The sequence below is a fragment of the Callorhinchus milii genome, unplaced genomic scaffold (assembly GCF_018977255.1).
Source record: "Callorhinchus milii isolate IMCB2004 unplaced genomic scaffold, IMCB_Cmil_1.0 Scaffold5, whole genome shotgun sequence".
Classification (NCBI taxonomy): domain Eukaryota; kingdom Metazoa; phylum Chordata; class Chondrichthyes; order Chimaeriformes; family Callorhinchidae; genus Callorhinchus; species Callorhinchus milii.
In genome coordinates this window covers 19,551,832-19,573,329 of record NW_024704746.1, presented here as the reverse complement: position 1 = coordinate 19,573,329, position 21,498 = coordinate 19,551,832, and the positions used below count along the sequence as shown (strand labels likewise).

The following is a 21,498-nucleotide window of genomic DNA, read 5'->3' as shown; positions in this document are numbered from 1 at the left end:
ATTTTGCTTTTGTAGCAGAATGTGGAGGCAACTGCATGATAAGAGGGCGGACTGATGTGGAATGGGAGTGTTATGCAACCTCTGTGGATTTAAGACCAACTTCTATCAAAATATTTATTCTACTTTGTACTGTAGAGAACACCGTGTATTATCTTGATATCCTGTAAAGACAACAGTTCATTTTTTTTCAAATCAACAGGAAGCAAATAGTGATTGATCTTCACGTATTTCTAATTCCACCTGCAAAGCTGTTACCCCAGTTCCAATGGAGCGATGCAGTGTTAGAGTGTTTAAGTTTGTCTAATTCTGGGTACATTCAGTCCCAGAAACATAATGTCTGACCTGAAAGGTTAGATGTTTGCACCTCACACATGAATGAATCAGCAATAAAGCTGTTTCTTTCTCATTTGTTCACCTCCATGTACGGTTAAGGGCTTTGGTTGCTGCATGGAATAAAGATGTCCTTAGTGCTTTGACATCAATATGCACGTTTGGTGTTTTCTCTTCCAATTTGAACTACATTTAGCTAATTTAAAAACTGTCCACTTAGCTTATCTAGATACTCTTGGTCTCTCATCTCCTGACTGCAAAATTCAGCATCATCCACTCTAAATGCTCTACCGTGTATTTACAAGCCGCTCAAATAGAAAAGGCCTCTGAACATAATTCTGCAGAATTTGTCTAGACATTAATTGACATTATCATTTTTTGACATGTGACCTTATCGTCGTTCTGTTCTCAAATTTTTGCAGTTCGGTATTATAAAGTTGTTAACAATAAGTTGTTATTTTCTGCACAAAGGAGAATCTTATCCCAAGGAAGAAATAGTCTTTATTGTGTAAGAGGAAAAATGAAAATAATCCTTTTCGGCTATTATTCTTTCCCAAACATGATGAGTACATCCACCCGCTTATGAACTCTTTGCTGACATCCTCAAGTTAGAGTTTTCACTGCTATCCCAAAAAAGCAATTGAAGTTGATTTTCTCAATACCATCAGGAAAATGGTAGCAAATACCTTTGACAAAGTCAAGTTGATTTACTACGATAGTGCTTACTTTGTGCTTACTCTTTGAACTTTAGAAATAAACTTCATTGGATTATAAATTTCATTCAGTGTTATGATGTTAAGTCTCAGTGATCTGTTTATTTTTCTTGCTCACCTAAGAAAATACCAGGACCGGGCTACCCTTTCCTGTTTGTTGCTACAACTTTATGCTCTTGCACGTTTAACTGTAGACATCTACATTGCTTCACTGTGGTTTGAGGGCACAATGTCATTATTTAAAACTTCTACAAAAACACAGGACTGGAAGTTAATTAACTATATTATGCAGTGAAAGAAAATGCTTGCGGGGGAAATGAAGTATGATCAAGTTGCATAATGTAAATGTACTCTGCTAAATCTTTAACAATTATCTTTGATATGTGTTGTCAGGAGGAGCCTATTTGAAAAATATTCCCTTTGGCCTTTTTAGTCTTTTTCTAAGAATCATTATTGTGTCTGTCATCATGGCACAGAGGTTCTGTAAAGGTAGTACAGTGTAACAAAGGATTTTTCAACAATACAATATGTATTAATATTCTATAGGTTTATTTGAATGAGGTACACCATCTGTACTTTCAAGGGCAAATTTGGATTTATCTAATTTTACTGGACAAGACAAATCACTGACCAATTAAATGGCGAGTGTGCCTTTATGAAATATGTTTAATGCTATTTTGGTTAATAGGGATTCTGATTTATTTTAAGTTGCTCCAATATACTTGATCATGCATTGCACGAATGCAAAACAAGAGCAGATCGAAACATTTGCTGAAATGCAGTAATTTGCAATATCTGATCTATATAGTATACATTAGTGGACGGAAATTCTCCCGCTCGTATTATCCTCTTGACTCTATTATACATATGTAATGCATGTGAAAGAAAGGATACGTTAATGGTCAAAGGAAGGGAAGCTGAAAAGGCTCCAATAAAATATTTATTAGCAAAATATAGACAGTGTGGAAAATGTCCATTTTCCTTTCATGGTTAATTAGAATTAGAACTCATTAGTTATTCCAAATGATTACCTAGTTATTTGCAGTACCAATTGCATATAAAAAACAATAGTTTTTTGGGGGGGTGGGAGGAGGAGATGGGCAACAAGAATGTCACGAAAGACATGAGGCTGCAGCATAAGATTGTCAGAACCAAGTGCTGTCTTGATCGAGGTAGAGAAGCTACATCAAAGTGAGATGTCTGCTCTGTACAGCAATATTGTGCTTTAATTGGGGTAAGTGCAATGTGTAATACTACACAATCATAGGATGTGAAATCCATCTCATCCATCTCTATTAAAGCAATCCATAGATGTATAATTCTCATTAAAGAATTGATTTAATTCATTGTAAAATTACAAGGTAAATTTACCTTTTACATCTTTACTAATCCATCCTCTGTTAGACAACGGTGTGGTAGCAGTTATTTGTATCTACTTTATTTCTTATCAACAGACTTGATGGTTGGTTCTCTACGCAAGCAAACATGCTCGGAAATATATGTAGGAATATGCACATATGCACATAATTAACTGCTCAATGTATTAAGGTACATTTAAATCAAAGACTATTCCAATAATTTATAATATAGCCGCTCATTATCTGTCCAAAATGAAAATGTATTTTAAGTATCTTTTCGTTTCTAATTTTAAATCAGCTTTTTTCGAAAATGTATTTTTAAAACTTATTTCTGAGATTTGTTCAGACATTGAGTGCTGCTGACGTCCATCTCCTTTTAAGTAGTTTATAATAATAATAATAATCCTTGCATTTGATACAGCGCCTCATCACATCATCGAGACGTCTCAAAGCGCTCCACAGAATATACAGCAAAGTGTAGTGATTTGAGTGTTTAATGTTAAGTAAGCTAAGGTGTCACTGCAGCAGCATGGAAACTTTACAATTCATTTTTTGATCTATTCTCTCTTTGATTATCTGAACCCAATACTGAAACACTTCTGTGTCTTGTAGAATATTCTGGCATTAAATCCACGTGTGAAGACGTGCGCATCTCTGCGATCCACAGAAAGAACCAAGAATGTCAAACAGCATTGGAAACGAAATACCAACAAAAGCTGCTCAGTATGTACTTTCTTTATCTCTTTCTCGGTTTTTACTCACTTATGCTGTTGAAATGTTTAACAAGCATTTGTTATTTGTTAACTGCAGGGAATGTATATGGGTAATTCGATGGCTACCTCCCGGAGAGATTGTAAGAAGTTAAATTGATCAAGGAATTCTGAGTTATTTGGTAATCCAGGAAACCTTTGCACTTTGTAATTAATTTACCACTAGATTTGATAGATTTTTTTAAATCAAAAGTTAACATCCACTGAAGATAAAGATTTTATTTTTTGATAATTATCACAGATGGTGAGAAGCATTTATTTCCACAATGATGCGTGATTGTGGTTCAGTCATTACAAGCGTATTGAATGTTGACAAAAAGTTGATTGCCGGCCAGTAACGTAGTCAATGTGTACATATTATGAACCACTAAAATCCATTTGCATCTGTGACCACAACACTAAACTGGTAAATTATTCCAGAAATGTGTTTCTATTCAGTTAGATTACCTTCGTCCCAGTGTTAAAGTAACATTTAAAATGTCAAGCTACCAAGGTATATTTTAGCATAGTGTTTCCGAGTCAGATTGTTTACCTAATTATGAAAGTAATTTTTCCAGAAAAATGTGTCTCTCTGTGGAGACCCCATTACGTTTGTGTATTTGCTACTCCCACTTCCTAGTCTGACACGATTTCCATGTAATTTATTGTCGTTTTCAGTCTTTGACCAGATGCATTCTATGATGTGGTTCTGATCGCCTTCTGTCTCTCAGCTTTTCATTGCCTTGAAAAGTGGTTCACAACCACTGGATTATAAAAATAGATCCAGGTGTTTCCACTTCCAAAATAGAGAAAAGGAGCAGAAAGGTTTCAAAGGTTTAGGTAGAATTGAACTGAAAACTAAATAAAAGACAGGAGAAAAGACATACTCTGGGATGGAGAACTCACATCTTTCTATAAGAAACCTTCGATAAAAGGGCCTAATTAAATCATGAGAAAGGAAGCTGCCTAAATAATCAGCCCTAACCAATGCTGTTTAAGGAGACCTGGGTTAAGGTGTTTGGAGGAAGCTGGAGGTCAGAGACTGAGTAGAAACACAGGAAAAGTTTCCTTTTTAAAAAAAAATGACGATAAATAGTTTCATTCCTAATTTTTTTGTTTTGTAGCAAGGATTGCTGGAATAAACCGGCAATCATATCTATTACATCCTCCTTGGTCAGGCACAGGCTTGATACTGGGCTCCAGTTTCTAAAATTTGACATAGTGACATCGCCACCCTCAATGCATCGTTCTCTTGCAATCTTCAGAGCAACTTTTATGTTCAGTGAATTCTCAGTTTCAGGTAGTGTACATGGATCTGACCTCAGCATCTGCTGTACAGTGATGAGAGTTTTAAGATAATAGGGGTCTCATGGCAATTCTGCTTCCCCTTGTAACCTTCACCACAGATTGCCTTATTCTCCAGATGTGCTCACTGCCTGGCAGATGGGCCTAGGTTGCCTGGACAACAACCCAATCCACCTGATACGTAAGGCAAGGATTGAATGCTTGGCTGTTGATGTGAATTTTCCAGCCCTATTTGCAATAGGAATGGCGGTCAGGATTGCAGGACAGCACTGTGGTTTTGAAAGATATAAAACCGTGGTGGCGGGAGGTGAATTTGGGGGTTTATTGTATATTAGCAATATCAAGCTTTTTTTCCTCATAAGGAACCTCAATTTAATATTGCATAAGATGTTCTTTACTATAGGTGGGAAATAAACTGAGCACTATCCAAGGATAATTATTATTACAATTATGTAGAGCGAGAGATCAGATAAATCGTCAATGTGCTCTGGTTATTTTCCATTCACAGAAGATCTTACGCAATATTAAATCAGATAGCTTGTACCTGACTTTTCGCAACCAGTAAAAAAAATGACACAATCTGTATATTATGCAAGGGACTTATTTTACCACTTCAAAACGAACATTGCTTCTAGCTTTCTGTGGCAGCCTCTTGCTACAAGTTGCAGGGGATTTGAAATCCAGGTCAGTTGGTTATATAGCCAGTTTATTGATTGTAACACTAGCTTCTTATACAATGGGGAAAAAAAACTACATTCCTACATACTTTTGACAATTTTTGCTCTAGGTGAAATTTGACAGGCATATGAGATGATTGTATACAGTGGATGGGCATAAGAACAAGGTTTGGCCAAGTAGACAATAGACACAGAAACTACATTGTGATAATATCATGGCGCAGAGGAGATAGCGGCAGATCTCATCCAACAGCAGTTTTGTTCTTGCAGGTATCAACACTAGCTATTACCCCGACCACATCACTCCCACTCTCGCTCGCCTCCACTGGCTCCCCATCCCCCAGAGGATCGATTTCAAGATCCTCATCCTCACCTACAAGGCCATTCACGGCCTTGCTCCCTCCTACCTCTCCAACCTACTATCCCCCTACCTACCTGCCCGTACCCTCCGTTCCTCCGGCTCCGGTCTGCTCCACGTCCCCCGCCCCAATCGCCCTACCATTGGTGGTCGGGCCTTCAGCCTCTCAGCCCCGAGGCTCTGGAACTCTATCCCCCAGTGCCTTCGCCTTGCTTCCTCCCTTTCCTCCTTCAAGGCCGGTCTCAAAACCTTTCTCTTTGACCGTGCCTTCAGCTCCCCTCTCGACTCTCTTCCCCCTTCTCGCTCCCTCCCATCCCTCCCCTCACCCTGACCATTTCCCCCCTCCTCGCTTCCTCCCCTCCCCTGAACATTTCCCCCCTGCTCGGGTCATGACCCAACTGTGCAGCGCCTTGGGACGTCCTCCTGACGTGAAAGGCGCTTTATAAATGGAATCTTGTTGTTGTTGTTGTTGTTGTATTGTTTCTTCCTTTCCCTCCCTACAATTACAGTACAAAATATAGTTTACAAAACGTGAGTTGCCTAAACTTTAGTGCATGGACTAAATCATTGTCTCTTTCCTTCGATGTGATATATTGCCCACTCTTCACAAGATCACACAAGATTGGTCTAGATAAAGACCAATTTATCTTTGGCCCTTTCAATCTAATTGCTCCACAATACCCATGTTACAGTCTTCCCATCACTTCATCAAGCTGATTTTCAAATGAGTCCAGCATCCTGGCCTCCACCACCTTTCTTGGCAACATATTCTAGTCATTGAGATCACCCTTGTTATGAAAATACCACCCACTAGCATTCGAAAATAAAACATGTAAGTAAATCATCTTAGTAAATTATAGACTGCTTTCTTTATCCTGAACTCCTCAGTGGATTTTTTACAATCATTCTTAACACCATAGGCACAAAATCATCTTCAGACAATGCAAGCTCATTGAAGCCTTAATTTAGTGGAGGAAGGATATTTCCAGCAGTTTTGACAAGTTCAGCTGGCCATCTTCATAAATGCTGAAGAGGTTTGGCAGTCAACTGTAGCTCAGAAATGCTCATAAATAAGTCGAGTTGCCTTATTTTGCCTAAACTCCCATCTTAGTTACTATTTATCCGTATGCAAAACTGCTGAGGTATAAATAGTTTGTTCTGCTCTGAATGATTTGTATAATATAGATTAATGTTATTGACATCATGGCGGTTTGGGGATGAGTATCATGAAGAGAATACAAATGCCAGTGTAATTTTACAGTAATAATAGATAGACCTTCAGTTTAGATTAACTAAGGTGCTAAATTTCCATTTTAAGTTCAAACACAATAGTGCCATAGATAACAATAATATGAGGGTGTAAAAGCATGTCAATATTGCTGGCATTCCTGTTATTCATCAGTGTTGTTGCTAAGGTTTTTGAAATCCACATGTTAACTGTGAGGTTCAGATAACCCAATATTTTATTCTGCTTGGTTAAGTAGCTTAAAATAACCCTGGATTTTATTCTGCTTGCTTTAAAAAGCGAGCTACAAATCCGCCAACATGATTTGAATAAATGCACCTTATTTTAGTGCACCATGTAAATAGCTTATTTTAAATCAATTTTAAACAAGCTTTGCAAAAAAAAAAGGTTCTTTTATAATTTAAAACCCAACTAGAGAATACATGAAAGGTTTTGACCCTCAGGCTACTGTAATCCTTTGAAACACAGCAGCAATTAAGTCATTGGAACAATTTCTATTTTCTTGCAAGGAAATAGTGTTGTTTTTCATCTGCATTCGATGACGAAGTATAATGAATACTGCATTTTAATTGCAATTCATATGAAAAATTATAATAGTATTTTAACAATTTTCTTCACCTAATTTATTGTAAGGAAAACTGCAGTGCGTTCAATATAACATTCTTCTTAGAAAATGCAGTTGAAAATTCATGAAGAACCCCAAGGATGAATCACTATTCATGCTAAGCATAACAAGCAGGTCATGCAGAGATACAGATTGATTAACAATACATGTAGGACTAACCCTTGGTACAAAGTGTAATTCTTCATAGCTTCAGAGTGTTGTGAGTAAGCTCATTGTTTGCATTTAAAACACGTACTTGTTGGTGAACTTTGAGATGCCAGGTTCATTCTGTCAACATCTTCTACGTGAGTGGAACAAATTGGGTGCCCCATATTAATGTGCTTGTAGAACATCTGATTAATGAAGAATCAATGGGGGAGAAATCCCAACTGGGTTTAGATTTATTCTCATTTATGGTGCATTTTGGAGCCTCCAGAATTTGGCAAATTGGTGAATTCAGTCTTAACTTGGGAAGACAGTTTTCTGTAGCTCTTAAAAGAACTTACAACTTTTCTACGTAGCATTTATATAGCACCCTTCACGTGGGGTAGCTATGCTGCTGGAAATGTTAGCTTTCCCCTGGGAGGCCACCTTATTTTCAACCATCTCTCCAAGCTTGACCACCTTCCAGAGGCAGATTGTTGGAAACTTTGTACTTCTCCAACACCGCTGTGCCACTTCCTATTGCATAAAGCAGTTGATGTTTTCGGTAGAGGCAAGTGCACGTGCCCTCCTTCAACAGCGCTGGGGGAGATCTACCTTGTTAGAAGTACCATCTTTCGGGTGAGACTTTAAAGCAAGGTTCTGTCTATACAACAAACAGCACTCTGCCAAAGTTAGCACGATATTGGTTGAACAGATTTGATGCTGAAAGAATGGACCACATGAAAAAANTACTAGGATTTGGTTTCGAAGTTATTTAAACTGTTCCGGAAATGAGACGGATTTATGGCAACTTAAATATATCTAGTACAACAACCCCATATTGCACTTATATTGCACCTTATTTGCAAGAAAATGAATGAAGACAAAGCAAGCTAGTTAGGTAGGAGGTATAAGAACTTCCTCAGATGTGGGAGCAATAATTGAACGTGGACAATTTTGAGTTGATGGAGTCATTGAAGGCAAAATAAACATTTGGCATTAAAAGGAAACCAAGTTTCTTGGAGACAAAGAGTAGAGGAGATATAGGAATTCCAGGGATGTTAGGGCTGGAGGAGGGGGTTGAAAGGAGATGGTGATGCTCACATGTGATAGTAATGTGAATAGACAAAAATAATTGAGTTGAGCTATCAGCGGTAAGTGGTGTTAGTTATTGATTAGACTTGTGTGAAAGACATGCCAGTGGTGCAGTGGTGTCAGCGCTCCACTGGTACAAGTTTCCACTATAAATAAAAGAAAACTAGTACATAATACCAAATTGCCTAAACTGTACTCGAGATTCAAAATTTCATGTGCAACTTTACTTCCATCAAGAAATAATCACAGCTTCTAAGCCAACATCGTAAATTGAAGTAATAGAACAAATTGGATCTTCCAACACCTAGCCACAATCTCATGGGCAAAAGTAAATTTAACACTAAAAATAGACCCCTGGAGGTGTTTTCCCAATTCATTATAATTCCTTTGATTACATACTCATACGTATTATCTGTCTTGAACAGACTCGCTTTAGTTGACATGAGTAACATATACAACCATTGAGAGCCATGACAGTTATTTTCTCCAGTTTCTCAGGATCAAATACTTTATTACAACAAATATTAATGTAAAAAAATACAGGAAGCTCTGTAAAAAAGATTTTTCTCTTTGTGTTTATGGTCTTAATTATCTATAATTGTGGGCAAACTACTAGTGATGGTACATTTCGTTTCAAAGAAGTAGTATGCATTTAACTTACTTTAATTTCAAAAATATATTAATTGCCTTATTCTATTACTCAGATAATGTTTCTTTTGCTGATATTATATTGTGTTTTCTAAAACTCTGTTGTGATTTTGTAAAGGATTCACTTAACATTCTCTCAGGTCAGATGAATGTGAATCTATCCATTCTTTGTTTTATTTACTGTAATGGGAACAAATGTCTAGCATCTTTTACTGTCGTTTACTCAGAGTAAAATTCTTGTCCCTAACTAGATAGTTTTGCAATACTTCAGAGTCTGTAACTTTCGCCTCAGCCAAATTAAAATTCTCTTTGTCACATTCTTGGTTTTGGAGAGATAACAAGACAGATGGTGGAAATCTAAAGTAAAATGGAATAAGTTCAAATTGGTCATTCACTTCATGGCTGTTTGTGGGACATTCATATGCGCAAATTGACTGCTGTGTTTGCCCACAATTCGCAGTCACTACACTTTGCAGTGAAATCCTGTGAAGCATTTTGAGATGGGTACCAACAATGTGATAAGGCGCGATATCAAATGCAAAGATTATTATAAATGCTGGAAATGCACAGCAGGTTGATGTCTTGAAGTAAGGAAGGGGTTAAGGATTCAGGTGTGATGCTTCATTTTAATAATATTAATAATAATAATGATCCTTGCATTTCACATCGCGCCTTATCATGTCTTCGAAATGTCGCAAAGCGCTTCACAGAATATATTGTAAAGTGAATGAACTGTATATTTTATGGGCAAAACGCAGCAGCCAATTGCGCACAGCAGCGTCCCACAAATAATCATAGATTGAAGTAACCAATTTTTTAAAAAAAATTTGAAGGAATTATTATCTCCAGAATAGCGATCCGCCGATCGGCTAACAACTGGGTTTCTACTTACTGCTAGTTAAACAGACGCGTGCGGAGTAAAGAAAGTTGCCCAACATTTCGCCCTGCCGGGAATCGAACCCAGGTCCTCTCGCTTGCCAGGCTAACCAATGAGCTACAGGACTCCACTTTATTGGAACGGTTAAATGGTTTATGACCAAATGCAAAATGTTAATCTGTCTTTCTCTTTCTTATGCTGATCGACCTGCTTTGCATTTCTGACAGTTTCTGTTTATTTTGGGCGGGCAGGATCATGAGCATGACTCACATTTTAATTAAACATGTTCCCTGATTTAAAACAGTTCTGAAGGAAGAAAGTTCATTTGTCTTATTTGGTCCGACAGGTAGGAAACCCATCACCATGTTTAAGAATCTTCAAACTACTGGAAGTTACACATATGTACAGTTTGCATTTGTCTGGCATGGCATGCAAAGGACATGCACTGTTTACCTAATCCAGTAGAGATTAGGCACAGGGTCAAAGAAAAACTGTGCGTTGGCAAAAAAGCCAAGGCGAAATTCATCTGCTTCTGGACCCTATTTAGTGTTGGTGTCTGTTGAAGATAATCTATACAACCAGCTAACTAAACAATTTAGATTTTCTTGTTTTAAGAAATTAAAATGAATTAGTTTTAGGTGCCTATTAATATAAAGATCCATTCTTAAAACAATTGCATTCTGTAGCTAAAGAAGAATATTTAAGATGAATTAATTGTATGCTCATTGGAGAACTCTGGTTTGTGCTGTAGCAATAACCAGTGAAAATTGTGATTGGTATTGAATTGTACAATTGGTATGGTATATTGATCACTTGGAATCAATTCTTGTCTGTACTTTAAACTCAATGGGCAATGCAGCTATTCTCATTAGATTGGTTCCATGGACTGCTGGTGATGTTGTTGCATGAAAGAATGCCTCAAAGATTTTGATTTGATTTTATATATTGTTCTGAACTAGATGATTGCAAATTACTAAAGTGGATTCAAAATTTGAAAGCTTTGGAAGTGCAAATAAGTGCATGTATTAGTGCCTCTAACAATTTAATGGACACATAGTGAAAAATGACTAATCAAATACTCTTACACTATGTTCCTGTTTTAAAAAAAAACAAAGCTGATTTCTGGTAACTGAACTCGAATTTTTTTGTGGTAGATAAATGTTTAAAGCTCTATGACTGGAGGCTGTAGCTTCGTTTTGATCTAAAACACCCTTTTTTGCCTTTTATAAAAATGGTCAAAGAAAAACTGTAGGAAAGACAGTGTGGCAAGATTCAGTTTAAACTCCCCAATTCCCTCAAATGATGAGTTTATAAGGTGGAATGTTGTAAAAGGCAATAATAATAATAATCCTTGCATTTGATGTAGCACCTTCGAGAAGTCTCAAAATTGTTTCTCAGTAGGAGATAAAATGTGAGGCACTGCAGGAGAAAACTAGCGACCATACTCTACCCACTTGGCACTCTCAGCACTGAAGGAAAGGAAGGGGGTATCAAAAGGTAAAAGGACCAAGAGTAGGCAGATGACGCGTAGTGGTGGAGAAGGATGGAATGGAAGGGACCAGAAAAAGGCAAAGAGATAGATGAAGAGAGGTGAGTGACAAATGGAAAGGGGAAGGAAGATAATAGCAAAAGAGAAAAAAATGGAAGATAAGAGACAGGCAGGGCTGAGAAAAGGAGAAGGGAACCCAGAAATCTCCATAAGAAGGAAGAGCCTGGGGAGGAAAAGCAAAGAGAGAATTCCCGTCTTTGTTACATTTGTTTTGTTTAAAATCCTCCAGACATCAGATGAGCAGCACTTCATTAGAGAGTCTGCCTTATACAGGGGCCTTTACGTTCCCTTATTGAAGATTTACTGTGCCCTGATCTGGCTTCTTTTTATTAATTCTGCCTCACCTTTACAATGGTCAACAGAAAAAGGCAAGAGAGGCTTTTCCCAGACATCATTACAATTCCTGTCTGCTGCATCACACGCTGAGTGGCTGTGAGTGATGCTGAGCTGCTGCTTTCACCAGACACGCCTGCCCGCTCAGCTCTACAGGACGCTAGCTTTGAGCTCCCATCTTCACCTGGCAATATTCACCAGTATTTGGTTGAGCTTGGGGCCTTTTTGTTTGGCAATGTAATGGATAGCGAAATTGATAAGCTAAAAATCTACAGTGTGAGAAATAGAGGTTTGTGTTGCAGTGTCTCCTGCGTCGAGGAGAAACTTGCTTTCCTCTTGCATTGAGGATTCTGTCAATCAGAGCTGATGACCTTGACAGCAAAAATAACATGTCAATTTTTTTTTGACAGCATTGAAGAGACTTGCAAGCACCATGGCCCCCAGTTTATCAGTGAGGTGTAAGCCACTCTCATGGAGGAAAATCAGAAATTACTTTTATCTAAAAGAACACAGCATCTACATTGTTGGAAGTCTTTAATTTTAAACACGTGTTTGCCAGCAGTTTCTGTGTAATAGTGTTTTTAGAATCTCTTTGAAACTGATGGTAAACTCTCTGTCTTGGCAAGTTGCCAAAAAATGCCTGGTACTTCCCAACAGGAAGGGAAATTAGATAGTCATCACAGGTCCTTGTTTTTATTGCATGTGCTAATAGTTGGTTGCCACGTGGATTTGGAAAAATCGTGGAGGAGGTTACCTGGCCTGGATTTAATGAAATGAATGGGAAGGGGAGAGGAGAGAAAGGTATAATGACAATTGAGGGTTCTTTTGCTTTATTTGTTACCTCCTTGAGCTCTCACCTTCGATTTGTGAAACCAGAAGAGTTATTAAAATATTGCTTCCAGTCCATTCGGACGAGCAGAAACATTCTCTTCCAGTACTACAATGCAATTGTCTTTGCCTCTGAGACACTTAGACATTTGATATACTAAATATTGCTCCTCAGTCAATCCTTCAATTTTGGTTAAGGGGTTTTGCGAACACATTTTCTTTTGTATTATTAATCAGAACCTATTGTAACTTTTTATAAAAGGTATCCCAATGTAAAGCTGATGCAGTAAATTCCTTTGCTAAAGGAAATTATTACCATGTGCTTAGGTTGCATGTAGTCTGATCCCTTGTGTTAAAAAGATTAGCTACGAGGAAAGAATAGATAAGCTTGGGTTCCTAAGCCCCAAGAAAAGATTTCTCAGAGGGGACCTTAAGGAGATGTACAAGATTCTTAATAGGATAGAGCAAGTAAGCTAGAACAATACTTTCAGATATACCAAAGAAGCAGTACAAGAGACCAAGGTGCAGAGGTATGAAGGACAAGTATAGGACAGCCACCACAAAGTGCTCATTTCATAAAAGGTAAAGAACAGTGAAAATGGATTACAAGGAAAGGTGGTTGTGATAAAGACCCTGGACTCATTTAAGAAATTATTTGATGCTGTAATGGGAATGTGGAAGGGTTGGTGTTCTGGAAAGGTGAGGTCAAATAGACTACAGGGACTAATTCATCTTAATCTCTTATTACCTTGAGCCTGTTTTTGGCAAGGTAGAAAACTCATATCTAGCCTCAGATCCGAAACTCAGAGCTTCAGCTTGATGTGCTACAAATCATTCATCACTGAAATGGTAAACCTATTGTGCATTAAGGCAAAATCTAATTGCTTCTGCTATACATCCATGGGTCAAACTCCCCCATGGTTCAGTAATCTAATTTAGTAACACTAAACTGGAAACATCCCAGCTTTGAGTTTGAGTTTATGGCGAGCAATTGGTTGATCTCAGCTGTGATGGCAAGTGTTCCAATGTCACATTTGTGATGAGGATCGGATTTGAGTACAATGCGAACTATGGTTGAATGGCATATCAGAACAGAAGGATAACTTAACAGTATTTGTCAGAGCATCTAACCCATGGAACCACATCCAGTAAAAAGGAAAATCAGTCCATTTGTTCTGGAGCAGGTTGGATAAAAATTGCAGAAAAGAGTGACTAAATAAGCTAACTTAGCTTGAGGTGCTCGGGATTGTTCATGAATTTTCATTAACTACAATTTTAAGAAAAGCACTTTAAACATTTGTGTTCATTCGGCTATTAAACCCCATACTTTCGTGTATAATCAATTAGTACAAGCTCGAACAGTAAGATCATTTGCAATGTTTATCCTGGCACATTTTCAATCTTTTTTAATTTGCTGTGAAATTCTAATTGTGATCATAAGAATATGTATTGTTGCAATATGTCCTTTGCAGAAATTATAGATTTGGAATAGCAATAGATTCCAGTCTACACACTGTAATATCTGCTTAATGTGTTTATGGGCTTTCATGATGTTTTATGCTCACATATGAATTCATTTTAACTACAATGATATTTCTACGTGGATTCCTTCATGCAAAAACGTAACTCAATGGCTTTCTGGTACATTGGTTTGCACAAGTCAATAATAATAATAATTATCCTTGCATGTGATATAGTGCCCTATCATGTCATTGAAATGTCTCATTGTGTGTCACAGGATTTTACTGTAAAGGATAGTAACTATGCATTTGTAGATAACCTCTGCAGCTGCTTTTACGTTGGAAAATCTTTAATTTGTGCTGACGTGTGCAGATCAATTTAGGGACTTTGCAACACACACCTATAAAATGTTGGTGAATTAATTGTCACTTTTCCGCCTTTTGAAAATATAAACACAATGTGAAGAAAACCTGCCGATGAAGAAAATCATTTGACATATAAAATTCCCCACGTTTCAATGAGCAGCATTTCCTTAGCAGTTTCCTGATTCCCTTCAGTCTTAGTGTACTCCAGAGATGATTTTTCCATTCAATATGCAAACATTAAATACTGAACCAGTTGTTATACTTAATGCCTGCCTTTTGGTGTGCGTAATTGTGACAGCATTGCACAGGAAGAGCCTGCTCTATCTGGTCGATTCAGTGTGGTACTTCTGGCCAGGTTGGAAAAGTTTCACTTGACTAGAACATGTTTTAAATTTTGATTGGAAAATCACAACTGTATCTTTAGCGGGATTAGCTACGCTTGCGCAAAACTAGTTTCAGGATGCTGGAGTTATACTGTATAGAAGTGAGCGAGAGGTGACACAATTAGTCATTTTATGATATTATTAGATAAGAATGTGTCTGTTTTCTTCCATGAGCCAAGGGATGTATTGGTTCATTTTTGGAAGCCAAGGTTTATTTGTTAAAAAGCACGACTGATAAATTCTCATCTGATTTTGTCACCCTACGTATCTCTGGAACACTCTCGCTCAATCCCTCCGCCTTGCCCTCTCTCCCGCCTTTTTCAAGTCCTGCCTGAAAACCTTCTTCTGCGTCCATGCTTCTGGTTAAGCACTCTGAGACTCTACCCTGCGTGGAGGCTGATATATAATTGCAAGTCGTTGTTGTAACCTGATACAGTGGGAAATTTAGATTTATGGTTAAAATCAGACACGTGACCTATTCCAAGTCGGCTATGAACTGAGTTGGTTAACAAGTAGACTCAAAATCACTGGTTGTTCACCAAGTCGACTCAAAATGAATCCATTCATTGAGGATCTTTCATCGGGTTCTGTGCATATCCTTGAGAAAGAAAAACAAATAGTGTAACCAAGCTTCTTTTGTAAAGTGCGTACAAAAGCTTAAAAACTACTGTACAATAGAGCATGTTGCAAATGGTGCATTCCCCTGTGGGAAAATACAAAAAAGTAATACCATGAGGCATCCCATGTGATTCATTTTACCCTTCAATACTGTGTTGTACAATATTACTTTTCCTTCAAAGGATATCAGAAAACTTCAACTTAAACAAATGGACTCCTGTGATTGAAAGAGTTTAGTTAGAGGAATATTGTTAGCACAGAACAAAATATTCCCCCTCAACATTTTGTTACCTTTTCCTTCCCATTTTCCCTGCTTGATGCTACAGGGATAATGCTCTTACCCACCTTCCCTTGAAACAGGTCTACATTTAGTAAATGTGACCCTTAATGCAGTAACCTTTTAGCATGCTGAAATGGACAAAACTTCACAGAAACACCACAAAGATAATCGTAGTGGTAAGAAACAGATTTAATATGAATATTGACTACCTAAACTGGTTGAATTGATTACTACTTAAAATTTGGTAGTATTAAACATACATACATTGATGTAAATAATGTGTTACTTAACGCAGAAGTGAAAAGTTACATGGCTAAAAAGTACCTGTGGCATATATTTCGCTCAGACAGCTTATCCTATCTGCCACTGCATGGTCCTGTTGTTCAATGTCTATAATATTGATACGTCTATAGCAACAACAACAACAACAAATGACATTTGTATAGCGCCTTTCAAGTCGGGAGGACGTGCCAAGGAGCTGATATAATAGTGTACCTGAATGTACACGTTTAATATGTGTTTGCAAATCTTGGGCAAGCATCTGTAAATGGAAGTCGATCTTTTTCTGATCACCACTGAGAAAATAACACTAGAAAAATTATTATACTTGATTTTATATACATATATATAAATTTATTTATGTAGCATTTTAGGCATCTTGTCTTTGACTGAAGGTGCCAAATTCAGTCTTAACTTTGGAACCAGTTTCCTGTAGTTCTTAAAAGAACGTACAGAAAACTTCAAAATTAAAGCTACATTTAAGAATTTGCTCCCAAATTCTGGAGGCTCTGAAATGGTGCACAAATAGGGTAAATTTCTCCCCCAGCACCGTAAATACAAGGTGGAAGGGGATCACCTTGTGGGATGAAGCTGTGTACAGTGTAGATAAGGTTAAAATAAAAGGTGAATTAATGAATCAATCATGTGAAATCCATAAGAGTGCTTCCCAGGAACTTATGAGGAAAGAGGAGGAGTTATTATGACTAGGTGCAGTGACTCTCTAAACATCAGATATTGTAGCCTGTCTGTAATCAAGCCTTCTTTTCTTACTTTTGTTGCATTTGTTTTACATTCACGTTCCTTTAATTCACCTTATTTTGCTTATTTTCACCTTTCCAAATCTCTAATTTCCTCCTCCACCCCTAATATCTTCACCTTACCTATTTTGCTTTTCTGTATTCCATTCTTCTTTTCCTCTTGATTTCTTTCAAACCATTTCCATTTATTTTTTGCTCCTCTTGTTTCATCATTTTTCCTGCAGATTTGTATCTTGATAAGCAAACCGACATCTATAAAGGAATTTTAAAATGTGCTGTGGATTTGATTAGATCTCTTTGTGCTACTATTGCTCAAAGGAATGTACGATAAGTGGGTGATTGCTTTTTGTTTCTTTTTAAAAATTAGCTTAATCTGTGATTTATCTCTAGGACAATTAACTTAATTTCAGGGACTAGCAGCATGTAGCCAAGAGTACAATAATTGTTTTTAATTTTCTTGTAGCATATTCATAAGAAAAAGCCCATGGAGCATCAAAAACAATTCACGAGAAAGTGAAGCAACATGCACATATTTTTATATATATATTATTATTACATATAGCTATATATATCGGTCACTTGTAAAAGATCATATGATGCACATTAGAATTCAACATTTGTAATCGGATATATTTGGCTTGCTCTTGTGTGCATCCTTCTCATATGTGGCGAGTTAGTGATAAGATTTCCATGACAACCACATTGTGAATCAGATTGACTTTTGTTTTGGCAGGTTTATAATGTCAATTTTGATTATGCACCAGAAACACTTGACAGAATAGGTTCCTTGAAAACAGATCTGCCCTAATACGTGAGCATGAAAACAAACCATTACATGCAAAATGTCTTTACCTTTTGGTTCGTTCTAGCACTACGAGAAACTGGAGAATAATTTCGATGACATCAAACACACCACTCTCAGTGAACGAGGAGCACTTCGTGAAGCAATGAGGTAAGTCCACATCCCCATAGCAACAGTCACCGATGTGGTAAAGAAAAAAGTCATTCTTCATTATCGGGAGGAACAAATGAGTTCATTGCCACCATTCTGTTCTTTTCTCTAAGGTATTAATTTGTCCGTAGAGCACACTCCCTTGGGATTTTGCTTGGGTTGTAAAGGCTTCAGCTAGTTCAGCTCCCCTCCGCGATCAGAATTTAAATAATATTTTCACTTTAGTTTTCTCTTTCCTCTCTCTTTCACCCACCAAACCCTACCCCTCCCCCCACCCCACCACCCACATGCATAAATAGCAAAAATACTTTTTTTCCCATTCGTCATGAAAAATTAAATATCGGTTATATTACAGCATTTGTTTTCACATCCTGGTGATGTTTTCTGTGCTTAGAAATACTCTAGACTGAAATGTTTTTATATCTGTTTTTTTTAACCCACTGTGAATATTAAATCTCATAAAAAGAGGATCATTCATGTTTAAACTGTGGCTTACCTATTTTATTAAACCAGCATGAGAAGGCATCAATACATGAACAGCAAAGTAATGAATAGTTTAAAAGGTCAGTCACAGTTATACTATGATTTAATGCACAGAATGCAGTTTATCCACACATTGTATTGTCTGCTTGTTCAAAATCATGGTCTCTGTGTCATTAATCATGTAATTTTGATTTTGTGATTTTTAAAACCTTTTCTTGTCATTGAAAATATACGTAAAGACATTGATGACTCACTGATTCGTCGAAAAAAAATGATTTTGAACAAAGTGACGCTAAAATGTATTGAGGCAATATAAACATTTTGTATCTGAAGCAATGCAAATATGGCAATGCAAATCCAAAATCCTATTTCCTTCTTTGAATTTCTTTGATCCGTTTTAATTTTAAGAATTTTGACCTTTTTTAAAAAAAACTATTATTGTTGTTGTTGTTAAGCTACTGACATTTCAGCATTTAGTTAATGACATTTGGCATTCGGTTAGTAATAATAAACAATAATAATAATCCTTGCATGTGATACAGCTCCTTATCACGTCTTCAAGCGAGACATATCAAAGCACTTCACAGGACGAATGTAAAATGAATTGACTGTATATTGTGTGCGTGAAACACGGCAGCCAATTGCGCACAGCAGCGACTCACAAACAGTTATGGATTGAGCGACCAAATTATTATTAAAATTACTGTGGTAATTCAAAACTACAAATATTAAACACTGGGAAACAATTTTTAAAAGAAAAATCAACATTAATTTTACTTCCCTATTCCTGTTTAATATTTTATTTTTCGCTTGTATTAATCCTAAATTTTAAGTAGTGTATTGCATCAATATTCTCCTGGCTGGACTATAAAAAAATTGTGAAGAGTTGTCCATCCAGTTATTCCCTCAATAACTTAAATATTTTGACCCCTTCACATGTGACTCCACCGATCACATACTGGGTTTGATTTGAACACAGTTCAAAGGATTCTTATGATGGCTGAATTGGTAAAGCCACTGTGCCGTGCGCAATTACATCACGCAAGAAGTTCCTAGGATCAATGCTCAGACTGTGTTGTGTTAGTTATTCTCCTCTGTGGTAGTGTTGCCTTTTTAATTTATGTGATCCATAAAAGAAAAAGTATCCATTTTTAAAACCCGTGTTGCATACTTTGCAACACAATTTCACCAGAATAGCCAATTTGATGAAATACGTCCTAAAACGTGTGGAATGAGAAAAGACATTTGACCCATTGAATCCGCTTGTTTGTACCAACCATACACTCTTTCATGGACTCTTCCTAACTTCCTCAATGTCCTGTGGGAAGTGAACCACAAGTAAAACCTCCAAGAAAAATGCTGACATTTCTCCCTTCTTGAAGGTAATTGAGCAAAAACTCCCAAGGTTTCAATCTAACAGCATAATCTACATTATTTAGCCTTGACTGGCTGCTTTTCTCGGATGGCATTTCCATAGTCCCAATGGGACAGAAACCATAGTGTTCCAAAGAGTATTTAATCCTCCACCTCTATACTGATCCTTACAACCTTGAATCCCTTTCTTAACCAGATATTCTTCCAGCTCATTTAGTCTGCACTCACAAAACAGCTCATTCGTATCTTTTTGTACAACAAATACAATTTTGGTAATATTCTCTATATTATTATAAATTAAAAAGGCAACATTACCACAGAGGAGAATATAATCCAACCAGGAAAATATTGATGCAATATATATATATATATATATATATAGATGCAGCGAGTATCCTACACATAGCCTTAAATGTAGGGTTTTATATATTCAGATCTGACGCCTTCATGAAATCTGTAGTGGTGAATTAGAAATTAGTTCTAGTGCGAAGATCTGTATTTGAGAGCCAACAATCCAACACCAGGTCAAAGATTTGCTCCAGAAAATGAATTGTTGTCTCTGTTATTTTATTTTAAAATTGAAGTAAACCCACTTATCCATTTGTTAATGCTGGCTGACTTCTGGGACCCTATCATTTGCATCATTTTTTAAAAGATCCTCTTTGAAACTCTACAAAATATGCAGAGTTACAATTATATGGATATCAGGAAAATACTTAAACCTAAACAACTGTTACTTTGGTACTTGCAGTATTAAAGAAATGTTGCATTATCAGAGGTATTTAAGGTGACACATTTAACCAAGGCCCGGTGTTTTCAAGTGGCTTTTAAAGATCTCAAGACTATTCAGAAAGAGGTTTCTCCTGGTGTTCTGTCTAACAATCCTCCAGGCTATCCGTTCCCTTCTTGGCTGTTTGAGGGACCTTGCTGTGCACAAAATGCTGGCAGCATTTAACTCAAGACAGTCACTATGTTTGACAGTAATTACACTTGGCAATATGTACTTTGAGATGTTTTAATGTAATGAAGAGCGATGAAAATGCAAGTTCTACCTCTATTTACGTCAATGGCCAGGGAACTGAATTCCACCAAACAAAGTGGTCAAATCTGCTGATGACATACTGGAGACCAAGGATGTAGCAAAAGCTTCACAAAATGATTTAGAATGATTACGCAATTGGGAGGCATGTGACTTATCTAAAGTGGCATAATGCACAATAATCTATAAATAGAACTTAAGTATCCACAGGACACTTGAACTAGATTTGTTTCAGAATGTTCAAGGAAATTGGGAACAGCATGGTTAATATCTTTACAAGCTCTGAACATAGAGGTGCTGAAATGAGAACTGGAGGACTGTAAATTATAATAATAATAATAATAATCCTTGGATTTGATACAGCGCCTTATCGCATCTTCGAGACGTCTCAAAGCGCTTCACAGAATATACTGTAAAGTGAATTGACTGTACATTTGTGGGTGAAACGCAGCAGCCAATTGCGCACAGCAGCGTCCCACAAACAGTCGTGGAATGAATGAAGTTATTATTACTTTTCCAAATTTATTTTTGTTTGTTTTTTTGAAGGTATTTTTCACATTATTCACATTAAATTGTATCCTACTGGACCAAAAAAGTCCAAGATATGAAGTGAGGGGTGGGAAAAACTGATTAGTCTGACATCCTTATGGAAAACATTTTACAGCATGTTCATCTAAATAATGTGGAGGCCA

The 21,498-nt window shown here is 37.0% G+C and overlaps 1 protein-coding gene across 2 annotated transcripts in view; it reads left to right on the top strand.

Annotated features, from left to right (window-relative positions):
- The window catches only part of LOC103174634 (dihydropyrimidine dehydrogenase [NADP(+)]), a 156,153-nt gene that overhangs the window by 7,090 nt on the left and 127,565 nt on the right, over positions 1–21,498 (top strand). For both annotated transcript variants that reach the window (XM_007887106.2, XM_042334993.1), the window contains exons 2-3: positions 3,014–3,124; positions 17,828–17,910. In XM_007887106.2, coding sequence (XP_007885297.1) covers positions 3,014–3,124; positions 17,828–17,910 — 194 coding nt within the window. The remainder of the gene's footprint in view (positions 1–3,013; positions 3,125–17,827; positions 17,911–21,498) is intronic.